The sequence below is a fragment of the Schistosoma haematobium genome, chromosome 2 (genome assembly GCF_000699445.3).
Source record: "Schistosoma haematobium chromosome 2, whole genome shotgun sequence".
In the NCBI taxonomy this organism is placed as follows: domain Eukaryota; kingdom Metazoa; phylum Platyhelminthes; class Trematoda; order Strigeidida; family Schistosomatidae; genus Schistosoma; species Schistosoma haematobium.
In genome coordinates this window covers 23,522,968-23,550,122 of record NC_067197.1, presented here as the reverse complement: position 1 = coordinate 23,550,122, position 27,155 = coordinate 23,522,968, and the positions used below count along the sequence as shown (strand labels likewise).

At 32.5% G+C, this 27,155-nt stretch overlaps 1 protein-coding gene across 3 annotated transcripts in view; it reads right to left on the bottom strand.

Annotated features, from left to right (window-relative positions):
- MS3_00006508 (uncharacterized protein) overlaps positions 1 to 27,155 on the bottom strand; it is a 56,390-nt gene that overhangs the window by 17,979 nt on the left and 11,256 nt on the right. The window contains exons 5-13 of one of the 3 annotated variants that reach the window (XM_051214677.1): positions 26,491 to 27,045; positions 23,571 to 23,721; positions 16,543 to 16,787; positions 15,773 to 15,862; positions 13,416 to 13,874; positions 5,996 to 6,174; positions 4,465 to 4,601; positions 2,717 to 2,820; positions 91 to 219 (exon numbers count right to left, since the gene is read on the bottom strand). In XM_051214677.1, coding sequence (XP_051067860.1) covers positions 91 to 219; positions 2,717 to 2,820; positions 4,465 to 4,601; positions 5,996 to 6,174; positions 13,416 to 13,874; positions 15,773 to 15,862; positions 16,543 to 16,787; positions 23,571 to 23,721; positions 26,491 to 27,045 — 2,049 coding nt within the window. Of the gene's footprint in view, positions 1 to 90; positions 220 to 2,716; positions 2,821 to 4,464; positions 4,602 to 5,995; positions 13,875 to 15,772; positions 15,863 to 16,542; positions 16,788 to 23,570; positions 23,722 to 25,018; positions 27,046 to 27,155 lie in introns of those variants that run through there. The other 2 variants (XM_051214675.1, XM_051214676.1) reach the window with 2 other exon arrangements.

Below are 27,155 nucleotides of genomic sequence, written 5' to 3'. Positions count from 1 at the left end.
ATAGAGAACTAAATATAAGACATACATTAAAGAGAAGCATTAATGACGACAATGGAATCTTATTTGAAATAACAAAAAGATAATACTCACTTAATAACAATTGAAAATTTACCGGATCTTCTGTACTACTTAACGTATCACATAAAATATTAACCATCATATTTTTTATATCATTCAATGAACATGGATTATCCTCATTAGACATCAAAGGAATCAAAGCTTAAAGAAACAGCAATTAATAACAATAAGAAAGATGAATAAAGATATTCATAAAAAAATGGTATGATAATTAAACTTCTTGAAAAATAAGTTACAAAACAAGTATTATGATTAAGGGGTTGTAAAGAAACCATATGATGAAAATATATTCAATGATGTAACAAAATGTATTTTAACAATTTCATACACAAATTTCTTCAATGTCCAATATTTACATGAGGATCTCTTATTAAAAGTTTATACACAACATGAAATGCGTGTTAATTTTGTTTTAGTTTTATGTAGTACAAAACAATCACCGGATAATAGATGAATATCATTATTTAGTATATGTGGTTATTTTTTTGTTTTGCAGTAATCATAATATGGTGAGAAAAAAAATGAAGAAGAATATTTTAAATGAACATTATGAATTTCTATATTAAATGTTTCTATGGAATGATTTAAGTATTAAAAAGTGAGATATTTCTGATAAAAGATGATTAATGATTAGGCAATAAAACTAAATCAATTCCAATATATTTGGTATGTGGTTAATAGTGGAATCCAGGATACGCTTATCAATTCATCGGCTTGATGTACTTGTATCGTTTACGCTAAAACTTAAACCTAGGAAACTTTTAGTTCAAATGGCCAATTGGACATCCACTGAGCTACTGGGTTCAGATAGTTACTAACTTGTTTAATGAGTATGAAGGTTATGAGTGAGAGTTTGCGACTTCCTGTTATTAATGTAAAATACTTTAATTGATCAGTTTCTGTAGGCGTATGTGAACCTGGTGCTGGCCACAAAGGAAATATACGTGTGACACAACACAATATTAAAGCAATCCGTTCAGGATGCACATACAGCGACAGAGATTAAACAACTTCAGTTCTGAATATCAATAACGGAAAATTTCAAAATCCTTATTAATACTGAGTAAAAAGCCAGATAAAATTATATACGGATAAGGTTACTAATGTAATTAATTAGAAATATGAGTTTTATGACTTAGTATAACTTCTTATAACTCATCAAATTACAGTATTAGTTATTCAGAAAGTTTGTATTTATAGGTAAATATCTCAGTGAAAAAAGCGAACACTAAAGTGATGACATATTAGTTAAATCACCGGATACTCAATAACAATAAATAGTAAGGTTCAGAAGACATATCATCTATTCTGTTTTGGATAGCTAGATAGTATCCTTTATCCCATGTATAAAATGTACAGCTCAAAGCTGAGTTTGTTACAAATGAAAACATACTCAATAACTTATAAATCACTGTAAACAAATTTGGTAAGACACAGAAAAATGTATCTGATTTTAGAACTAGTCAATTAATTGTGAGTGGACGTATTTACTAGACAGGACAATATTCTTTTGAATAGATTCTTCGGAATCAAGTAGTTATGGGTAATGTTGAAGTAACATAGTAAAGTTCAGATAATATTTTATTAGCTCAACTATATTTCCAAGTCATGATAATAAAAGGTTTACTAAATGTTCAATAATAGACCCGGCTACTGAGTGCTTCTTTTACCTACTTGATTCCCATTAAAAGTAACAACAATAATTTGGATTTTGACTATTCCTATTAGTTTTTAGTTTAAACTACACATAAGTTTATAAATTCTGGCTAGAATACAAAACAATATTCGGAGGGAAAGATTGACTATATGAATGTAATTCACAACACTATTAGGGGTGAAGAAGGAAATATATGATTCATAGTCATTTGAAAGCCAAATCAAATAAACACAAAGGTGATATCTTTTATTTTAAAATATCAATGTGATTATATCTATCAATATGAAAGTATGAATCAATAAATTGGAACACTACATTGGAATAATCTAGGGGCAATAATACTATTTCCTCTTCTGGACAGTGTGGCTAAAATTACATTGAATAGTAACACCACAAAAAGTTGTAATCATTAGTTTGACAGAACCCTACTAACATTTGTAGTGTGCATGATTCAAGAAATAAGTGTTGCGACAAGTACAGTGAATGCTCGACAATACAAGTAAATAGTCAAACAACAACTATCATATATATATTCAACAAACCACTGGATGTTTAACTAAATTTACCCGTATAAACTATAAATAATACAAAGTAATAACATAACTTAGTGGTCCCAATAAAAATAAAATGCACCAAATCGAGAATACGTGATCTATTGAAATTGTTGATTATCAACACTCAGAATCTATATCAAAGCTTAGAAAATCAGTACACTTCCAAATCAACTGTTGTTTTTGGGAAACATGATCAATATCGTGAATGCTCGTACACTTATACGATAAATAACACTACACACTGAATAAGTGATTTCAGCATAACAACAAAAATAACTTCCGTAAGGATGTGCTTCACAACTGATTGATCAGACTAAATATACTATTGTAAGTAAGATCAAGGTGATTAAAATGTTATTTATACCTCGACAAAAAGATATCAAGTTTATTATAATTTGAAATTATAATGGTCCCACTATCTACTTACGTTTTAAATGTGCGCCTTTAAATTGAATAGGAATACATACCATTGACATAAGCTGATGTATAGCTGCACGTTGAACCAAGGTTGGTGATAAAAATTCAGGTTTCCTAGAACAAAAAAGGTAGTATTTACATGAGAACACATTATGACTAATGGTGAAATTGAAAACAAAAGTTAATGCAGTAAAATTATCAGTAATTTGTCAGATTCAATAAATAAACGATACTTATATAATGGTGATCAAATAAATTACAGAGCCTTAACTTGTCAGGACTAACGCTATGAAGTTAAAGCAAAACTTCTACTTTTTCGTTTTTCAAACTATTGAAAAAACAGAAGAAAATTCTAAATTGTTCTACAAAAATACTCTTACAATAAAAGACTGATGATAAAATGAGTGCTATGAAACCGGAATAATTACATGCAAGTAATGCTTTATTTGTTCAAGTGAATCCTGTCGATTAACAAATGAAATGTAGCTAACAAAACCCGTATAATATAATCTTTACGTATAGAGGTAATCACTGCGAAAAAACCTAAATACCACTCTCATGTTTATCAACAATTATCAATGAGACGTAACTATCTTTTTGGTTTTGCCTTTTAGTGGTACAGATAGCTGATCTATTCGAGTTATAATTAATCCTGTTCAGAATTAAAATGAATAGGTTTATGAGTTGTTGTATGTTAATCTAACCATATCAGATTTAGAAATACTTGTTGTATAAAAAGTGGAAATAGTACTGCAACAGATAAGTAATAGATTAAAGCTTCGTTAAGCAAAAAAAATACTGACACAGGTGATGGCAACAAAGAACCAGTGAAATGAATATAGTATACTATAGAACTGCATTCTCAGCTAAAAAAACGAATATATCAAAAAAATTATTGTCAACTAAACGAAAACTCATAGCATAACCAGATTCAGTTGCATTAAATTTATTCTTAACTTTAGATAAATGATATGTGTGAGATCATAGAAATAAGTAATGAACATTTATTGTTTTTCAGAAACTTCTAATTTGAAACATAGAATCACATGCTTATTGATATTAACTTCGATTAGAATGTTCACGTTACCACTAAAAATTCTAACTTAGCTGATATCTAATGATATTGTGAAAATCTCAAAATACTTTAGCTAACATCAAATTGTAATATAAAAAATTACTAGATTACTTCGAATAGGTATCTTAATTTTATTCACAGGAAAAACAACAACATTCAGTTTTATTAACCAATATGTACATAATTATCAGAATGGAGATTTGTGGAGATTGTAGTAATCTTAATAGTTGAATACATGAGTCAATCTAAGCTAGACCAAGATTGAAAACCTCAAAGCACCAGACGGCCGTTTCGTCCTAGTATGGGACTCTTCAGCAGTGCACATCCACGATACCAAACACGGGTTTCGAACCTGGAACCTTCGGTCTCGCGTGCAAACATGTACATGATTGTCAAACAAAAAAACGTCCGACGATAAATATGAGTATGTATTTATGAGTCTTTTGTCACAATAAATCAACTAACATTAAAGTTAGTGAAATAACAAAATATGAAACCACAGTTCGGCAGTCAAATAGAAAATAAATAAATAAATCTCAACTACACCTTAATGTAAGGCTCAAATGTTCCACGTTATCAATACTCATCAACGAATGGACTTCTTTTTATCACAATGATAATAATATCTTAATGAAAAAGATAATTTTCTTTCAACAATCACGGGATAAGGAATAACAACTTACATGTTAATTTCTTCCTTTAAAACATGCTGACAAGCGCCATATATACGTGGTATCAAGATATTGATACCGGGTAAATCAACACGAAGTAAATCAATTGAATAGAATAACACTAAACATAAAATATAATCATTTTTAACCTGAAATCAAGTAAGAAAATAAGATGGGTAACGAAGAGAGAAAAAAGTAGTGTTTCTTTATGATGTTCCTATAGTAAAAAATTAATAAAATTGAAAAATTCTACAATTATTTCATTGATTAAAATAGTAACAATAAAGACAAATGGTTAGTTGAATTCAATTCATATGATTACAAATACATGCAATATAATATACACTGACATATTTGTAAATAAGCTTGAAATATATGTGTATATTTTCGTGAGCACCACTAAAATGTATCTCATTACCAAATAATAATAATACGAGAATATATGTATGTAATTGTGGATAACTATGGTTTACATTCACAGAGAATTTATAGATGACTATCATGTGGTGCAAGTATTAATTAATTAAGCACATGCTCAAATGGTAGATACATTTACGTAAAATGTTGTATGTGCAAAAATTACTCCAAATAGATTTTCTTTAATCTGAAGTGGATGCTTCTACAATGTAGTTAATATATATATATATATATATATATATATATATATATATATATATATATATACCAGAACACCTATTTGCATTCGACTAACAAATAAAGAGCATGACGTTTAAGAATATAAACGAAGGCGACGATAGTGTGGATAATTTAAATTTATTTAAGATAAGAAAACGGTTCGAATGATGAACTGATTAGCAATTTCCCAGTTAAATCAGTCCAGAACAGAAACACCATTGATCATTCAATTAAAACTGCCTCAAAATCATACATACAAATGTAAGTTTTATCGATTTATTTCTACTCAAATACTGTTATTTATTTATTCATTTATTAGTATTACTATTATTGATACTATCTATGCTAAATTTTAATATTTTCGTTCATTACTTATATTCAATAATATGAAGACTGTTTTCACTGTGGGCTGAAATCAATTTGAAGCTGACTAGAAATTAGCAGTATACACTCTTGACTTAAATAAATCAAACTTTAAGGTTATACAGATATCCATGTTTAGTTCAACAAGCAAAAAAGAGTCTAAATTCTTTAATTTTATAAAATACCATGAGTATAATCTTACACTACGGTCACTCCTCATAAGTTGAACCTAAGATCAAACCAGTGAATCTCAAATGTTCAACTATTCCCATATAAAAATATCAGTCTAATTTTAAAATTTTTTATCTATTTCTAATATAGACGCTAACTATAAAAGTCTTAAATTGTCAATAAACATGAAATTCATAGAAGAATAAGTTACCGTTCTTAAAAATTTCATGATCATAAACCTATCTAATATAAATTAATTACATTACTATCAAGTTAGTACAACTGAGTAGCATATGATAAATAAACAATTTCTATGCATAGCATTATCCTTATTATTATTAAGATGTTATTTTGATTCATATCATAAACTAACCGTTGGATCAACAACCAATGCATAATAAAGACATAAATAAAATCGTGTAAGATATTCCTCTGCTAAACGACCACGTTGAGCGTAGATCATTATTCGACATAGTGTTCCAAGAGCTTCAGCACGACCAACTAGAAAACGATTACTATCAATTAATGTAGCTCGATGACTGATCACAGTAACTGAAAGAAAAAATAGTTCAATAATAAGGAGAAATAAAACTGAGTACCTTAGAAGTGACATAATACATTAACATATCATATGAAACGAAAGTTAATCAACTTATTTTAGGAAATAACGAAAGAAGTGAAAAATACTTCTTCTTTCTGTTCAAATGCCTAACTGAATCTTGGTTGGAATAAGATAACTGACTCAACTACAACTGTAACAAAACAATAGTAAACAGCCTGACGACTTTATAACATTTCATTGGGAGCCTTTTGAAATAAACTGTTAAAAATAAACCCAAGTATTTTTATAGATAAAGAAGATATGAATAATTATAAAAACACTAAATAAACTAGTAAGTGACAACGGTAACAACAACAATGAAAGCGAAAGTAAATGCTGTTAAACCGAAACTAATAAAGCGCTTGTACAGGAAGTAAAACATCATAGAAAGAGGCAACATACAATGCTGTACAAAGATAAACAGCACCCATTTTTAAAACCTTACAGCAGTACATCAAGATAGAAATCAATCAAAATGGAAAGATATTACACTAGACGTGGTCAAATACGGGCTTAGAAAGGAATATAAAATAATCGTAAAAGGCTTGACATAGAGTACAGAATAGAGTTGATTAAATGCAAACGTCGTCACTGATTTTCGATTATACTAAACATGCCACTTATCACTGGTTTATCATGAAAACATCCTATAAGTCTTGATTTATTTGGGTAATTTAGACAAACAGTTCGCCATTAGCTCAGTTTAGTGAGCATTGCAAGTAAAAGTAGACGATGACTTGACGGGAGATACATACGACCGAGCTGCTTCAGTCAGTGAAAGTTAACAGCCATATAGTTTGATTTACTCTTATTGTTCACAACTTTCAATATATGTTCAACACATATAAAGTGGTACATGATAGTTTATAAGCTGTTTGGTAAGCTAAAACTGACAAATACCAAATTGTCTTATACATTTCAGCTAAAATTCCATTAGCGACCAGTAGTGACCTATCTTCCGAAATGAGCAAAGTCGCGAAACGCATATAGAAAATTTTTAGTTTTTCACTTGAGACAGACTTTCCCCTCTCTCTCTCTCCATATATATCCTGGGATGTACCATAAAATTACCACGAATATGTCTTCGGGAAACAGTTTACTGTGAAATCATAAGGTGACATCAATAGTTACTTTTGATAGGATTTTTTGCAAACATTTAACAGAATATGAAATTCAATACTTCAATAGGACAGATTGAATAAGAAAATTCTTACCAACAACAATAAATCCACAATTTTTGAACAGAAATCTTTGTAAGTTAGTTAGTTACCAAAAAAACGGTTAGCTGTAAATACACACACAAAAACCCAAGCTAAGATACCAGCTGCATTGTAAAGAACCCGTCTTTATATAACATAAGGCAAAGTCAACATAATAAACGTAACAAATAGTAAACTATTTAGCAAGATGAATGGGAGAAAATCGAAATTTGTATATATGTAAACATACGATGTAAAATGACTGACATTAAACCGATTGTAGTATTTTTGATACATCTAAGGATAAATTTTGAGGATATAACCAATTATATTAAACAAATACTGATTAGTTTAAGTGTTATTGGAATACATGCTCAACTCTTCCACGGTCAAACTTTCTTTCTGCTAAAATAATTATTTAATTGGTTGTAAATCATTATTTCCATGTGAGATCTGATTAATAGAATTCCATGGGAAACATTTACTTTTGATTGTATGTGGAATCATTATTATTTTTATAAAAAACATTTTGTTAAAGATTTTCTGGAAATCATTACACTAGTGCATAATAATTTATTTTCTTCAACTGCTTCATACCAATACATAATTAAATGAAATTACAGTGTTAGTGTGATAACTCTCCATTAACTAGCATGAAACTGAATTAGCAAGTGTGATTACTCGAGTTCATTATTATCATAATGTTCGTTATCACACAAGGTATTGGTCTTCATATCAATAATAAAACAATAATACCCAGTGAAATCCTTTCTAGAACTATAGATATTATTAAACGACAGATTTGAGGAGAGCACGGGGAAAGGTGTGAAACAATTTTCCTTAGTACACAGTCAGTTTAATGTTTTACGTAAGACAAAGAGATTGCATCATAAAGGGATTCGAGATTTAAGATATAAAATGGGGTTTATCCTGACGATTATTTAATTGTTATTATGACCTTTATGTTTTTTTCATTTTTCTTCACATCTGTTAAGTGGAATATTACATTTCAAAATTCTGACCTGTTAATTACTTGCATTCTTCTATTCTTATCTAACTCTGATTATCACGTAACCCTATTCGGTATTTGATGTATCGAATCACTATATGATGCAATCTTTTCTATCCTTTTATAAACATTTATTTATCATACAACTATAAATACGAATGTACAGCTTAAGTAAATTCGTCGAAAACAATTTTTCTTCGCTGAATTCGCAATTACACAATGGGTTACTCTAATTATTACAAGATAACTCGGATTGCACATCAACAGCTCAAATGATATATAATTTTCATTATATCTATACATAATTGTTGCGAAGTAAATTGTTTAAAAAATCACAACAGGATAAATATACTGGTAACACCGAACAGTCTAATTCAATCCACCAGCTTTTTCACAATTCAACCAGGATATTAGTTATGTTCGTATAATTTAATACAGAATTTATAGGTGAATTATTATACAAGAGTAGGCCAAACGTATACAAGTATGACCGAACATTAAAAAATCTATCCTCTAAATGGTTACTTGTCCAATATGAACAGAGTATACTTTAAAATTCTACCGGGAATATCTACCAAAACTATAATTTTTAAACAATTGATTCCATAAATCATCGTGATGAATATTGATGGTTAAAAACCAAACTTTCCTAGATCGGTAAACTATATATTTAGGTTCTATAATTTAAACATGCTCAAGGTTGTTGAACACAAGACGATATATGATCAATTATTTAAAAATAACACTGATACTGTCAGAAACAATGAACGGAAATTTCCGTAAACTTAGTCCTGTCTGATTTCTATTTGTAAAACACCTACAAAGACAATTCCTTCTCAGTATATTTCAGGTTATATTAATTTAATTAACGACTGCAGTAGTAGTAGTATTTTAACAGGAAATGTGAATAGTCAGGAATCATATTATTATTGGGATAATTTGAAAAGAAAAAGCCTACAGCAACATGTTATTTAGGTATTATTTGCTAAACAACTTGCAAACTAAGGTTGTAGCTTTGACGCCTCATATCAGAATATTTAGTATTATATGGTATTTATAAAAACATTTTGCAATATCTCAATGATATCGTCTGATTACGATACAGTGCGACATAAGTTCTAGTCACAAAGGGGAATGTCAGAATCTTAGGTATTACAAATACTACTTACTGACAATTGCCAAATAAGATGTAACCAGGATCATCTATGACCCACTGACTGTTAACAGAATCTTCCCTAACTTCAAAGAAAGTAAACCGTAATGCTGAGTCATTTAGACTGATATAAGGTCATATTGTGACTTAACTGAGAGAATTCGGTCAAAAAGAGGCATTAGACAACATGAAACTAATTACTACCAAGTAATTAATGAGTACAAATAATTGATCCGTCAAAGCAAATTATTAATTACGTTTCTTATTCACTAATTAGTGAATAAGTTTAACAAGCCGTATTTTTCTATCTTCATCCTACTAATATTGATAATGATCAATAGGATTTAAGGGAGACTCAGTTCTTCAATGACTTATCATTCACTTTAGAAGACATAACAATTCATAAACTAATTCTCGCGTAGATAATTTAATTATTGATGCATTAAAGCAAAGTAATAACATAAACTTATCAGTGATTGAACTCTACAATTTTATAACTGTCAGTTACGTCATAAAGTACAGACGTATATATTTAGTTGATGAAAAAGAAACGACATTATCTAACACCAAGAAATTGGTGATTGAAACAGTTATCAGCTAACGAAGTTAACGCACTAAGTTTTTTTAAGAGAAAAAACACGAGAGTGGTGAGTGAGTAAACAAAATTGAAATTATGACGAATACTGATTTATCATGCACAGGTAGAAAAATACCTGTCATAAAATGAGAGAACAATAAACAACTCTACAGAAACATTGTTCAAATTTATCTTGCTAAAAAATTTGGAATATTTCACTTCATCATGAAAATATAAAATAAAGAGGATGACGATTGAAGTAAAGTGGTTTACGCATTTGATACTCAACTCTATGGGACTAAAAAGAACTATCATTCATGCTGCATTCTATATCAGTATGAACAACGAATATGGTATACCTCCTAGTACACAGAATAATAAATAATTAGCAAATTTCCTCCAGATAATGTGCTTAAATCTTAAAAGCAATAAAAAATTCAACCTAAATAAACCAATATCACTAGTAGTATATCCTCCTAGATACAATTTTAAAAAACACAAGATTTTGGCCATTTGTTCTTCTATTAGAAAGAATTAACCAAAGACAAGTGATCTTCACATAAAGGAAGGAAAAGTTAACATACATGAAACTTAATAAATGGGAAAAACACACAAAATAAACTTACAGTCATAATCTACAAATAAGCAAAGTAGTAGAATAGGTTGTTTCGTACAAAAATCTACTGTACAATAGCATAAAAGAAATTCCTTAATTATGAGGAACATTGGCATGATTAAGTTTATGATAACAAACACCGATGAGACAAATAAGAGTAATGCGAACAAACAAGAAACAATCCGAAAAAAATAAATATAAAACTTTAAAAATTCAACAATTTCCACAATTTTCTACAGTTGACTGAAAGATGTAGGGAATTCTGGTGTCCAAGTGTACGACAAAACAGAAATGCTACGTGGTTATAGAGACTAGTCGAGTTACTTCTAACATGATGACTTCCCAATTTTAGGAATATAAAATAATTAATAATATCGAGTGATATTTATTATACAAGAGACAAAATGATCAACTCTTAAAAGTTTAATCCTGGTACAGAACACCAAAATGGCACTGATAAGTGATAGTGAAAGTAAAATATGATCGGTCGTTGAGCGTGAACAAGCAGACAGAGACCACTGACTATTTGATATGTGATTTTCTTTTTTCTCATTGATTTCTATCCTGGGCTCATCGAAAGTGACTGCTCGTAACTGTGATGAATAAAATACTATCTAGTGTTAATCTACTTCGCTATTGTGAGTCGTGAATCCAGGATCTGATATAACGTGATAAGTCTCATTATCGTATCAACATAATATTGCAGCATACCAGAGAGAGAAATATTTTAAACCACCCATTATATCAGATATAAACGGTGTGACTGCTACTCCAAGATTAATTTCCATATATAATAACTCTATATTTAACTAGCATAAAGAAGCAATAAGACCAATAATAATAGGAAGATTTCAAGTATAGTTGACGAGTGAGATACCCACCTCCAAGATGCTTATTTTTTTGAAGCCTGTAACGTTTGAACACTTATCGGACTTGGTAACACGTGTTCACTTGATACATTAAATCTTCACTACTGATCGATAGATCACCAACTTAAGAGCTATCAAAGCTATCTGAATATTTGCCAAAAGTTAGCATATTGCAGTATCAACTCAATATGTTTCACCTTTTATTTGCAGAATCAGATTGTCGATGGTTGAATAAGTGAAAACATTACATGTAACTAGCCTCAATATCTTTGGCATATTGTTCAATTAGGTTAGGCTTTGTAATTTAGAGAAATATGAAGCCAAGTAACAGAGCACAAAATTGAACACAATTATTCAGATTCATTTATTGGAAATCCCCTTACAATTTTTAAATATAATGTAATTCTGAACCTATTCTACGTTTATTTAGAAAGTAGTTGATATACAACTTATGACCTGATACAAATATATTCTGATCCAAAGTGCTCCACATGTTATTACAAGAGATAAGAAAGCAAAGATGTTAAAATAACTGAAGTATCAATAAAAGTTAAAATAAGAGACTATAATGTAAAAAGAACAAATGAAATTAAGAAATAAGAAATATAAAAAAAGTATTAAAACTCAAGATTCAGAAGAAAATAAAGAATAGATTTCAAATCCATTAAAGGGCTAACCAGATCTGCCCAACTACGATGTATCCGTCAACTTTTGTCAACGATTGTCCTTCGGAGGTAACAGTATGGGAAGTACCTGATACTGCTTGCTGCATGATGTCTATTTTCAAAACATTTGAATTTTGCGACAACGGGTTAAGTTAGAAAAGATATACACTATTCAAACTGGATTTGATTAACTGATGATTAATATTAGTAAAAGTATTAGTTTGCTGAATAGACAAGTGTTTTTTCTAGACATGTAGAGGTGATAAAAGAATGTAAATAGTGGAAAGGTTTAATCGAATGTCATCGTGAGCATTACCAATAGTAAACTAAAAATAACAAAAGTGAGACTGAAGGTCCTGGGTTCGATTCTTGTTTACGGGGTCGTAGATGCGCATTACTGAAGAGTCTCATACTAGAACGAAATGGCTATTCAATTTCTCCAGGTCTTCAATAGTCGTAATTTCAGTAAAAAAAAAAGTCCTATTAATACAGAAGTCAACTATATTGGACCTTTTTTAGAAATATATTTCTAACAAAATTATTTTGGATGAATAGATGAAAATTGGTATTTCGTTTAGAAAAGAACGTTACCATGAACGTAATATCTAAATGAAATTATTCTAAGAAATATAAATGTATAAATTAACGAGTATAAAAAATCTGCTGTAATATATGAGAACACAAACATAATTAAGATAAGTACTATCATAAATATAAGTAGTAGAAAAACTGATGAAAAAATTTAGGCATCACATATACTAACTGAATATATTTTAGAGGAGATCGATTATTTAGTAGAGTGAAATCAGTTTGAGAACTGATGAACATGACGAAAACATTGGATATTAAGCCTAAGTTGAATTTCATTAATTTCTGACGGTATTATTATTAATATTATTATTATTATTATGAAAATAATAATAATTATTATATAATCTAGAAATGATTGAAAATGCTGAGAGATATTCGAATGGCGTAATAAACATCGGTATCAAATGTACATTTTGGGTTAAGAAATCAATGTTCAACATTATCCTAATTTAGTCAACAACCATAAAATAAGACAGAAAAAAGAGGTGAATTACTGGAAACTGATTTACTTACCACTTAAATCTTGTTTAACTCCTGATACTGATGCTTCAAAAAGCCAAGCACCAAATAGTTGTAACAATGAGTTTATTTCTGGTCTTTGAGGATTTAAGATAATTTGAGAATAGGTTGATAACCAATTTGTAGCTAAATTCTGTAAATGGTCGACCTGTAGATTTCTATTAACTAAAGACAATATAGGTGGAATATTTCCTAATTTTTGATTAACTGACTGTCCACTTGTTGAAGCATTTGATAACTGCAAAGATGCTTGTGAACTAGGAGTTTGTGACTGTTGAAAAGCATTTGTCAAAGAAGCATTAATTTCAATAGGAGTTAACGAACTACTATTGGTATGAGGAATATGTACTGAAGTACTATTAAATGGAGCCAACCCAGATTTCAAACCTCCAGAAGTTCCAGCGGAAGCAAGAATACCAGCAGACGTGACGACGCTTGCTAATCTAGATTTTCCTAGGTAGGAATATCAATGCAATAGTTTAAAAAATCACTTTAAGCGTATTGTGACAGAGAATGTAAAGAGCAACATAACTTAGAAAAGAGTATACAGTTATATTAGTAAACTGACTTATAATAGTCAGTAATCGAGTAGAGATTGATGTACTCAGCCTTCAGTCAAACTTAATTTATATGAATTAGTGATTCTACTAGCATTCTATCGACTTTAGTGTGAATCAAAATAATTAAAACACGGTATCAATCTTCGAACCAACAATCTAAAGTCTAATGTACTAACCATTAAGCCAATGAACCTTTAAAAAACCTGTTAATCTTTATCTTATCTACCATATACCTAAGTGTGCATAAATGATTCAGATACTTCCGAATAAATATTAAATCTATCCAGTTTTTTCAGCTTTATTTTATGTGAACTCAAATAATTGTCCAAAAATATATTGTACTTTATATTTTACAGAGGGATTTTCGCTTCTTTACTTTTTTTTATAACTCGAATGATTACTTATCAGCTCCTATTTGAAGCAGTTAAGAAAATCTCAGTAAGCTAAACCGATAATCATAGATGGGAATCGTTGAAGTTTTATCAAATTAATCTTTAAGGAATTATTACCTGTTAATTTTCAAATACTGTTAAATTGTCAACTTTGGTGAGTTGTCACTTGTTATTCAAACGTAAAGTAAACGTAAAAAACAATAAAATCATTGCTCAAATTCAGCAGGCCATTGCTGGAGACAATCGCTCTGGGAATTTATCAGTCACAAATTTCTATAATAATTGTCTAAATTTTTAGTATTGATAGGGAAGTGAACTACTAACTACAGTGAGCATAAGTAAAAAATGATTTATAAATACTTTCAACAAGACTTTTAAATGGATTTAATCAACTGTTGTTGTCGAACGGTACAAATTCTACTACAGACAATTATTAGTGACGCTACGTAAGGACATACTTCATATAATAATTTTATTTCCACACTTCTGAAAATGGACTAAACAAACAGAGAGAGTACTATCAGTTAGTCGATTCTAACTGTATACAAAACAAAAGAAAGACATAAAATGCTAGACAAATGCCAAATTCAGGATGTTAATTTTACAAAACATTCATTTGAAGTTCGTGAATAAGAAAGGATTAGAAATTGTCGTTCTAATCAATGAATGTGTGATAACAACGATTGAAAGACCTTTACTTAAAACGAGTTATACACGCAAATCTTAGAAATAAGTGTATTCGCCAAAATTTACCAGAACATTAAAAACCCTACAGTTTTCATAGGAATTTGATGGGATTAAAATACTAAACATATGAAGAATAATTACATGAATTGAAGTACACTCTTTAAATCGATTCTGGAAAAAACAATATCGCAGAACATACACTAAAGTGTCCTTAAGAAAACGGAAAATACTTCAATTCATTTTTGATTGTTTGTTTGAATCTTCCCATTGATGTTTAGGACTGCGATTGATCAGTCTCTTATTGGCATATGTACATCCTGTGCGGATTACCTCGATATTGCCTTAATTTACTAGCATTATAAGCAAGGATGGATAGTGGCTAGCATTGAAATCCAGGACGCGCGTTTCGTCCTTTTTGGGACTCATCATCTGGATGTACCTGCATCTGAGTTGATGTTCACTCTGGGACTCGAACCCAGTACCATTCACTTCAGACTCCATCACGTTACCACTTAGCCGGTACTGTGTTCGAGTCCTAGAGAGAACATCAAGTCTGGGATGCAGGTACATCCAGTTGACGAGTCCCAAATAAAACGAAACGCGCGTCCTGGATTACATTGCTAACCACTATCCACCTTTGTTTAGAATGCATGTGACTTAAGGAAAATACTTTAGTTATTAAAACATTTTAAAAATAGAAACAATTACTTACTAGTTGCTTTTTCTGTAGAAAAACTACCAGCAGCCAATCGTGTTCCACCTTGAATATTTGAAAAACCCGTCATAAGGGCTTTCCTGACTTCTGATGTGCATAACATAGAGAAAATAATCAGCACTTATGTTAACCGGGTGTTATTCATAATCGTTTTAAAGAAAATTATATAAATAAATATGTTTGTAATACAGGAAACTGTAACGACATTACAACTAATTCCAGAGTATTTTTTAAAGTGAGAGTAACGAGGTTTCTTTATTACAATTTCTATTTGGACCTCAGTAACTAAATGTGTTCATTCACTTGATATTGAGTAGAATTTTCTTGTTTAAGGGCTAATGATACTATCTGAGACAATCCGAATTAGTAACTTAATCGTTGATAGCCAAGTGCCTTGACCAATGAATCGATGCACTGTTACAAAGAAGTCATGAACAAAATTGTAACAAATTCCAACAACTGGTAAATAAATTGACTGATCAAAGAAAAGTTGAATTTATTATTATAAATAAGATTACTAGACAATCCGTTCAAAATTAATATATAGGTAAGAGAAATGGATGGTACGTACATGATATACGATATATCATCTCCTCAAAGCATTTCACACTGTAGAGTATAATAGTTTATAAATTATATAAATGTCAGTCTAACTAATAAAATTATACATAGAACACACACTTCATAGATTTAGACCATTTATAACCACAGATTTCTACATATATCATATTACATATTTTACAAAAAGATTTCAATCAATAAGTTACCATCATCATTGTTCACGCTTTGTGTATCTGTGTACTTATGAAATGAAGGGTAACTTTGAAATAATCGACCGATAGGACCATAAAGTTCTGGAATTACACCAACAAATGGATCAATACCAACTGTAAGACTTGGCTGAATACCCAAAAATGCATCCACGATCATTGACAGACCACGTAGGGCTTGATGATATAGATAAGGGAAATAAACAGATGTCCATCGAATTCTATCATTGCAATTGTATTTCCTAAAAGACACACACAAACACAAAGAGAGAGAGAGTTAATTTAATCAGTACTTTATAAATATTATTTATAGATAATGTTGTTATAGATACACGATCTCTTACATAGTTTCATGATACGACAGCTGAATGTGAAATTCGGAGACTAAAGAGATATGATGACCTCGTTAACAAATGTACCCATACCTGCCATCATGATTAGACTCATCGAACTTATTGGAGACTGTTGGTTTGAATGTTATGAAGACCCAAATGTACTTTTGGATAAATAATAACATTTTTATTGGTCTCATTAAATATAAGAAATAATGACCAAACAATTTATCAGTTGGTACATAAAATCGACATAGTAAAGAATGATAGATTATACAAAGTTGATTTAGTTGGGTTATGAAATAAAGAGAAGCGAATGATGAACTGTAGGGGATCAAGTAAATTTAAATACAGATTAATATCATGTAAAACTTTGCTGCACTTTTTCAACTTTTATCCTTTGTCAGCTTTTGATTTAAATAAATATACGACAAATGATAGCTCTAATGAAGCGTTTTGAACGTAAGGGATTTACAGGTTTCCAGCTACTAAGTAATTAAAGAGATAGCAAAATAGTATTGATGAAACAAAGACAATTGTAAAACATGCTGAACACGAAAAATGACATCACAACATACAGTCTACGAAGAAAGTTCCATCAGACAGTCTTTTCTGTATCAAATAATGATGATAGGTGAAAATATGAAAAATTATTACTGTCTTTAATTCCATTTATAAGACACTAGATTGAGAAGCTTTATTCGTGAATTGCATTTAATATAGTTTGGTTAGCAAGCATCAGTGATTATCGATTAGCGATACAGAACAGCTTCAATACTACAATTCCTGTAGTTTTATTGAAAGAGTTTCCATGATAAAAAATAATACTGAAATCACCTAATTGAGTTTTCACTTACATAACTTACTCCTTTCTTGAATTAGGGATTTTGAAATCACTTGCTTCGATATAAATAACTTACAGTATCAACCATTTCTTAATTTCTGTTACGCCTCTACTTGATTACGGCAGAATACGATATACAACTAATATCACTTGAACTTGTAGAACCCCACAATGGCAAATCAAAAGACGGGGAAGTGATTATTGGGTAAGAATAAAAATGTACGGAAAAACGTGGGTATCTACAATTATTAATATTGGCCATAACACCATTATAATTCAGCCCACCCGCAAGGGAACAAATTATGCTATCGTCAAGTCGTAGCATGTCACGTTGATATTCCAATGGTTCTACCAGTCAGTCAGCTACAACGTAGGACCAGGTACATTTATGCATCGGTCCAGGTTGCCATACCTCATTAACACACCAAGATGAACACTGGATTCATAAAAGTAGTTTATTCAGAGGTGGTAATACATAAAAGAACGATTGCAATAAGGATATAGTAGAAGAAGAAAGAAAGATATGAAGTGATTTTAATCTCTTAGTTTAAGGGAAGACAGGGAGTTTATACACCGACGCCATTGTGATCGATTCTGAGCCATATCACCAAGAGTCTCCAACCATTGGTTACGATAGTCACGCGGACCACAACCAAGTAGTATGCATCTACCAACATGGCTCAGACTAGAAGTTAGTGACTTTAAGCACTGATGCCACGTTTCGGCTTGGCCGCCCCTAACTTTCTTCCAACCATTTCCAATACCGGATAGCATTGCACGACGTGGTAATCGATGTTCAGGCATACGTAACATGTGGCCCAACCATCTCAGTCGATGAAGATTCATAACCTCATCAACTGATATATCATCATTCCCTAATACCCTGCGTCGAACCTCATTATTACTCACCCGGTAATCCCAGCAGACGCCAGCAATATTTCTAAGGCATCTGTGGTCAAATACTAATAGCTTACGAGTGTCTTCTACTCTTAATGGCCATGTTTCGCTGCCGTAAAGTAAAACAGAACGGACTGCCGCGCAGTATAATCGTCCTTTTATTGATAGACGGATATCTCGCCTTCGCCATAGGTGACGCAAGTTGGCAAAAGCCAATCGAGCTTTCCGAATCCGTGCTGAGATTTCGTCCGATACCAACCCATTAGGGCTGATCAGACTTCCAAGATAAGTAAAGTTGTCAACGCGTTCGACTACTTCACTCCCTATCCTCAGTTCAGGTGTTGACGCAGACCAATTCTGCAGCAACAACTTGCATTTAGAGGGAGAGAAGCGCATTCCAAACATAATGGCATTGTTGCTCAGTGCTACCAAAAGACTGCATTTTATCAGCGTCTTCACCAAACAGGACTATGTCATCCGCGTATTCTAAGTCGATAAGTGAACCTGGAAGGAGATCAATACCCGAGAATTCAGTCGACGAGAATGTTATTTCCATCAATAGGTCTATGATGAAGTTAAACAGAAATGGAGAAAGTGGACAGCCTTGACGGACACCACTTGAGGTTGCAAAAGCAGATGACGGTTCGCCATAAGCTCTGACTCGATTGGTAGTGTTCGAGTAAAGAGCCTTCACAAGGTTTATGTACTTCTGAGGTACGCCTTTCAATGACAGACATTGCCACAGAATCTCGCGGTCTACCGAATCAAATGCTGCTTTTAAGAGCAGATGAGGGTGTCGTCTTTTTCCGAAATAGTCTGACTTACACTTATTAATTCCAGTTTCTTTTATTAGTCTGTAGAGCTGTCTTGTGTTCCCTATAGCCGCCGCCTTTTCCATCTCCTTTGCTTTCGTTGCCCACCACTGCTCGAAGTCGTTCCTTAGACTTTTCCTAACCTAGATCTGATTTGTTTTCGCTCTCCATCGTGTTCAGAGCCTGATGGAATGGGTTTACGAGAATCCATCAGTGCAATAGACCTTGAGGAAATCCATTGGTTCTTTGTTACCCTGTGGTTTAAATCACTGATAGATGTCACTGCTGTTTCCACAGCTGTTTGTATAGCTTTCCAAGCAACATCTGGGTCAGCCTAGTTTTCAGAACTACCTAAGTGTGACCTCAGTTGTTCCTGGAACCTACTTTTGGTTTTCTCGCTACTCAATTCAGTTCTAATGGGTCTTTTAGTGTGGCTTTTTGCGTACAGTGAGGGGCAGGCAGATGCGTGCCCGTATGAGGGCGTGGTCGGAGTCCAAGCAGGTACTCCAGAATGAGCGACAATCTTCTACCGACCCTCTCCAACGATGGCTGATGGTAATATGGTCTATTTGAGTCCATTGTTGGTTTGGTGTAGGGGTCGCCATGTTAGACGATGTCTCTCCTTATGCTTAAAATTTGTGTTTGCTAAAAATAAACGGTTGTCTGAGCACAGTTGCAACAGACGATCACCATTATCTGCTCACTGAGCCGGAATACTAAAATACCCACCTAAATGCCTTTCTGTTTGGTTTAAACTACCTATCTGGGCATTAAAGCCACCTGCTACGTGTACTATGTCTGAACGTTTAGCTTTCTGAAGAAGTTCAGATAGTTTTCTGTAAAATTCATCTTTCACTTCATCTGAGCTGCAGTCGGTGGGAGCGTGGGCAGAAACGACAAAAAGGCAACGATGTGTGTCCCTATCCTTCCGAGTTCTTACGGAGCCGTTTAGCCGAACAGCACATAGACGACTGTTAACGGGGATCCATTCTAACAGTGCTTGTTCCGCCCTCATGCTTAGTGCTATCCCTACTCCTGCCAGTCCACGAGAGCTGGCCGTCGGCCACCAGATACACGGAGGGTGTATCTCGCTGGCTCTCCATTTTGCCGAGGTGAGATCAAGTGAATCACCACACTGGGATCCTGTATGCGTGTTTCAGAGACACAGCATACATCAATGGTACGAGATTCTAGGGTTTTAGCGAAGGAAGCCTGTTGACCGATTTGACATAGGGTGTGTACATTGAAGGCTCCAATGTGTAGTTTGGAACGAGGTTTCAGTGGACCTAGGACAGTGTTTTGAGCACTAGAATCATTGGCTATGGTGACATTTGAGGAGGAAGCCGAAAAAGGAAGTTTAGAGGTGAAAGTCGATGTAGGAGGAGTAATAGGAAGTGAAGACGGAGATTGATTAGGAATACAGTGGTCTTGAGTGCTGTTAGAGGTATGAGGGCGGTTATCACTTCTCGGTGGCCCACACCGCGGAAGGGTTCTTCTAGAGGTACCCGAAAACGAAATCAGATTAGAGGTGGTCTTAGTGACCTGAGAGCGTGACCGCAGTGCCCAAGGGACAACTGCTTGAGGTCGGTCACACACGACATTTTTATGGGTAATTTTTGTGTTAGCTCCGTACTTGTTGAGACCTTAACGCCGGAGACGGATATCCGTCTTTTCTAACCCCACCGCTTCTTGTGGGAAGGCAGCATCGCTGCAATGCTGGTTGTCTGAAGGAAACACCTTACTGCTGTCACACCTCTGTACAGTCAGCAGTACGACTTCGCCTTCGGACCTTGGGTTTGTCGCTTTTAGTCTTACCGCTCTTCAACCGACCTGTCTGACATGGTAGGACCTTGAGGAACAGTTGTTCCAGCCAGTATAGCTCGGTTGCTTCATCACGATAGACAAGCCCGACCACCATGTCAAGGTAGCAACAACGGTCGGGATGGTTCTACCAATTTCTAACTGGATGAAATCTTTTCGGCTGCTTTAGTCTCTGGAGGTTTCGTAGTGCTATTCGAAGCCGTCCCAAGAATTTCTAATGATTACTCAACTTGTTTTTGTTTTGTAATAAAGATACCTTGGTACTATTTCTTTGATAATAGTCTATAAATATTGTTGTACAAACACTAAGAAATGATGGCATGATGAAATTGCTAGGTTGACCTGACTTCTATTGTTATCGAAATAATGAACCAACAATAAAAACAATAACAGTGTAATTCTTTTGTAATCTATTATACATGAAACAGTTATTCAGTTAACAAACCTCTAATAAATGATAAATAAGCTAACGATGTGAACAATGCTTTTAACTAAATTGCTCACTTAACAATCAAATACAGATTTATGGAAATCGCAGTATTTTCACAGTTTTGAATCATGTAGTTAGACGTTAACACTACTGGATACCAGGTCAGTAATCTGAAGGTTAAAGTATTCGCGTGCAAGACCGAAGAGCCTGGGTTCGATTTCCGGCCGCAGGGTCATGAGAACTGCTGTGGAGCCCCATACTAAAACAAAATGGGCTCCCAGTGCTTTCAAGATTTAAATAGTGGTCTAGCTAAGATCTCTTAGTGATTTGATACTGGGGAAACTGAACATACTTATGAATAAAGTTGACTGGTTCAATCTAGACAAACTATAATACAAAATATTCTTTATTGTTTGATGCATATTTGAATAATCTAAAACCCCTTTGAAATTCCTAAATAAACAAAAAATAGTCTATAAAAAGAAAGAAACAAGTGGAAGAAGGTGGTTTAGTTTTTCAATAACGAAGTTAATGAAAAGCAATTTATTCGTTGAACCACTTTCCTTTGCTAGCTTTAATCTGCAAAAGTCAATACACCATGATTACTTGGTGTCACAAAACTTTGGAGTTATTTATAACTGATAGTGATGTAATCTTTTTTTTTAATTTTTAAAGTATGTGTTTTAATTTTTATTTTGGAAATGATTAAGAAAAAACTAAAAATTCAAAGTGTTAAAGTCCATGTGAAGTTTTAATACTCAGTATGAAAATTTAATAGTTTGCATTAAACCATTTAATAAAAGTGACATACAAAGTATCCACCAACGATTTTTATCGAATCTTATTAGTTCAAAACTGCAATACAGTTTATTCAACAAACTGTAAACTAAATTACATAAGTTAAAATTCTCGTATTATTTAACCAATCAAAAAGATTTAACGGGAAGTGAAACGATATTAATGGAAATGGAAGGGAATACAAACGAAAAGTAGACAAAAAAGGTTAAGAATTTAACATAAAATCTAATGTGAATTCATCAGTAACATTATGACCAATTCTGAACTATATTACCATATGTCGCCAAACAACAATTGTCATCAAGTTGAAGGCCTCACTATTTTATTTATTTATTTAAACACATAAACATTGGCACAAGTGGGCACCAAATAGATATGCACCACATAAATCATTCGATTTGAATGAGGGCCTAATTCAGTAAGTCTACAACTCTTTGAACGATTCAGACTAACACTCATTGGCTTCGTGGATTGATGTCATGTTTTAGTTTAGTCAATTAGTTCAACCTTTTTCGGTCTAAGCTTGGTTTGGTCAGTAATATATGCTGAAGTACAAGATGACTCACACAATCCAGTTAATTCAATCGATGGAATTTCACATCCGCATCAAACGATTTATCTTTAATTTGTTTAAAATATTGAATTTAGCCTCAACATTACCCAGTTGACGATTTTGTAACACATGAATAATGATCCAGAGGCACTTAAGAACAAATGCCTGTATCTAAGTATATCTTTCAACCTTGTAAGTCACGCTACACAGCTGTACGATAACACGAAGCTGGCCGTTGTACATTGAAACTATTATTAGGATAGGACTTTAACTAACGGAAATTGTATTCTTAAAAACGGTAAAAAGTTTCTATAAGTTTTACAAACAACTTTGGTTTGTGTCAACTGCTTAACAACACCATTAACTTCACTGAACATGTGAGAACGATAATCCATCAGGACAATGATAAAGATTACAACTGTCATGGAAACCATAGGGAATAAGAAAAATCCATAAGAAGTTCTTTCATATCATCAGGATATACCTTAACAAGTAAAAATATCAGGGCGAAACAGAGAAAATACAGTTTATAACTTACTTATATTCTTCAAAAATCGGTGTATTACATATTAAACGTTCATGACTAAGATCTACTGGATTGTCGATCAAATATAACATACGAATCCAAGATTCTTTCGCATTTCCATCAGGTAGATCAGATGGAATTAATTGAATGAAAGAAGCATAAGCTAAATTAGAATGGAATAATTGTATTGGTTAACTTGAAGACCAATAGTGTGGATAATGCGATGGTGTTTGAAACAAAAGGTAACGCGTTCAAGTCTTCATGTGAACATCAATACTTAGCTCAGGTAAATCCTGTGAACGGATCCCAAGCCGGACGAAACACGCGTGCTGAATTCCACCACAAACTACATATCAAATATACTGAAAAAGTGTGACTTAATGGCAATATAGAAGTAATCTAGTAAGGATGAAAATATGGTAACATAGACTAATCAATAACAGTCTTAAATATCACCGTCGGAAAACTATATAGTGTTAATCCACCTAGATTAATCTACAGGAACTTAACATTTAGACAACGTCCTGAGAAAGCAACAACAGCTCAAAAGAAAACTTTTTATGAATGTCGAATTTAAAGGAGATACGGCTGCTGAAATCTTGAATAAACCGATTTCAAAACTCCTGAATAAAACTTATTCAACTAAGCTCCGCATTGTCTTCTCAAGCCAGCTTATCATTCAGGGATATGTTGAGGACAAATTTTCTCTTTGGGTCATATCGATAAATTTACTTGCTCCTGTACGGTAGGTTACATTGGCCGCACAAAGCGATCACTTTCCAAACGCATCTCAGAACATTATCCGTAGTGGCTTTTAAAAGGAGAATGCAAAAGTTACTAACTCAATACAGGAGCATCTAATCAACTTTGGACACGTCACTTCGAAGGAGTCTTCCTTTAAAATAATCAACGCAATCAAATGAACTGGATCGAAGGGAGGTCGAATCAAAAACTTATGCGCAGTTGAGGCCCGGACTCTGTGTGTAAAAACGATACGTCCAACCTCTCATTCTTCCTTGACCCTAATTTCCTTCTGTAGTATGTTTTGGTATATTTTTAATTAGTGTTTTGTGATTTTTAACCGTAACCAGTTATTATTATCCATTAACAATTTTTCATGATTATTATTAAGTTATTATTATGACCTTTATGTTCGTTTTTCTTCATATCTGTCAAGCGGACAATTATCTTTCATAATTTTGACCCGTTAATTATTTACATCTTTCTATTTTTATCTAACTCTCTGATTATTAAGTAACTCCATTCGATATTTGGAGTTTCGAGTCACTTTATGATGCAACCCTTTCTACCTTTCTATAGACATATATATATATATATATATATATATATATATATATATTTACCATACAACTATAAATACAAATGTACAGATTAAGTAAATAACTTCGTCGAAAAGAAAATTTTCTTCGCTGAATTCTGTTTTTACTACTCAACGATACAATGGGTTATTTTAATTACTCTAAAAATAACAATTGAGAAATTAAATAAAGCAAGAACAAATATTGGTGCAGAATAGTATGAATTCATATTATTTCGAGGTTTCTCGTCAGCTGCTTACAAACCAAAAATGTGATAGAATTTTTACATTGAGATAGAGTGAAAACAATTGACATAAATGAGTGTAACCCAGTTATTTACACTCATTTATGTCAATTGTTTTCACTCTATCTCAATGTAAAAATTCTATCACATTTTTGGTTTGTAAGCAGCTGACGAGAAACCTCGAAATAATATGAATTCATACTATTCTGCACCAATATTTGTTCTTCCTTTATTTAAATTCATAAAGGGAACCAATTGCATGAAATTGAGAAATTAACTAATAGAGAAAAAATCGCAACTAGTGGGGTGAAATATTCACCATTGAATGATTTCATAAAAATCAATCACAACCTACTGCACAGACGAAGTCATAAGCATATAGTGATTATTTTTATGTAATATTCAGAATTATATACTGCATTGAATCAATTCAAATGTCCAACTGTAACACTCAATTATGTTAGATTAGTTCAAAAGAATAGATTCATAAAAAAGAAAGACTATCATTGTGCTATGTTATTAGAAGATATCCGAAAGCCTAGATGTACTGTTAGTAGGTACAAAGTATTTTGATAACAGACTAACCATATTTTTAAAAAGGTTTGACATTCTAATCTTTCTATGGGTTGGTAAGGGAAAATTGACTCTAAACCATAATCTAGTCAACTTGTTCTTAAGGAATATTGCTCAAAGGAACAAGCAATTTTTGGGGAAATAGTTTTTAAAAAATTGTTTACATACGTTTCGAGATGCTTTGAACGATGTAATAAAGTAATATCATTGAAACACTTTTGCGATGCGAGTCTTATTATGATCCTTCGTGATCATTGAAAACACTTCTCGTTATCAACTTCACTGAGACATAGATTGTAGTGAATAAATCAATCATATTTTTGTATCTATTAAGATTCTAGAACACAACCTCATTCGAATCTGCTTTTGAAGAAAGTACTGGACAAATATGTTAGTATTTTGCGTGTGATTTGATCTGTGAGAATCCAATTGTTTAGCTGATGATGAATGAAAAATAGTCGTTAGTGATCACAAGACGTATCATACGTTACTATTTTAACATGGTTTCGTCACATACTACTGACTATATGTTGGAAACTATGTCTGTTTTTTTTATTTTCCTGATTTATAGCACAGGTCACTAAGTAAGCCACCAATTTAGTCAAACTAAAACACTGATAAGCTATAATTGCCACTTAACTTTGCGGCATAATCCGGAATATTTGGAAGTGCGTTCAACTTCCAAATTCTGTCTCGCTATCACATATACCAATACAACAACACTCAACTTGCAAAAGATGGTCTTGGAGCATTGATTATCGAAAAAATTATATATATAAGACTACGTAAAAATTACCGTTTAAGTTAGTAGGTTTATTTAGTATACCAAGTAAAGTAGCGGATAGTGCCACGGAAACACGAGACCACTGTTTAATAAACGCATTATGATGTCGCCATACTCTTGCGCACTCTCTAAATGCGACCCAGAGTTGTGGTTTAGGAAAACAATGAGTACAAGCTTTTAACCAAGTACTGAATAGTAAGTTGGAAACGCAGTCTGATATGACGTCAAATAAGGTAGCTGAATCCTTGGTGCCCCTAACATCTGAAGAACTGGAATGATTTGACAAAAGAGCTATAGAATTAGGTCCACCAACAGATCCTGATCCCGAAATAAAAGTACTGGTCATCTGAGAAGCCCCAGTAGATGACTGGATTAATCCTGATGGTAAATGTAAAGGTGGTGACAGAATAGCATGACATATGATCAGACAAAACCGCAATATACAATCCCAGGAGTCAGATGTTAACTGAGTCGGTACTGAGCATAATTCTTCGACTGCAGCAGCCACCAGTTTTATAATGTCTAACTGCTTATTTAGCAACGCTGATAAGTGTGTTGACTCGATCACTAAAAAATTATTTAAAAAAAAATAGAGCTAAACAAAAATTTAATTTTAAAAAGCAGAACGAATAAACAAAACTTACAAACCAAAACTAGGAATAGGGATTACATTAGAG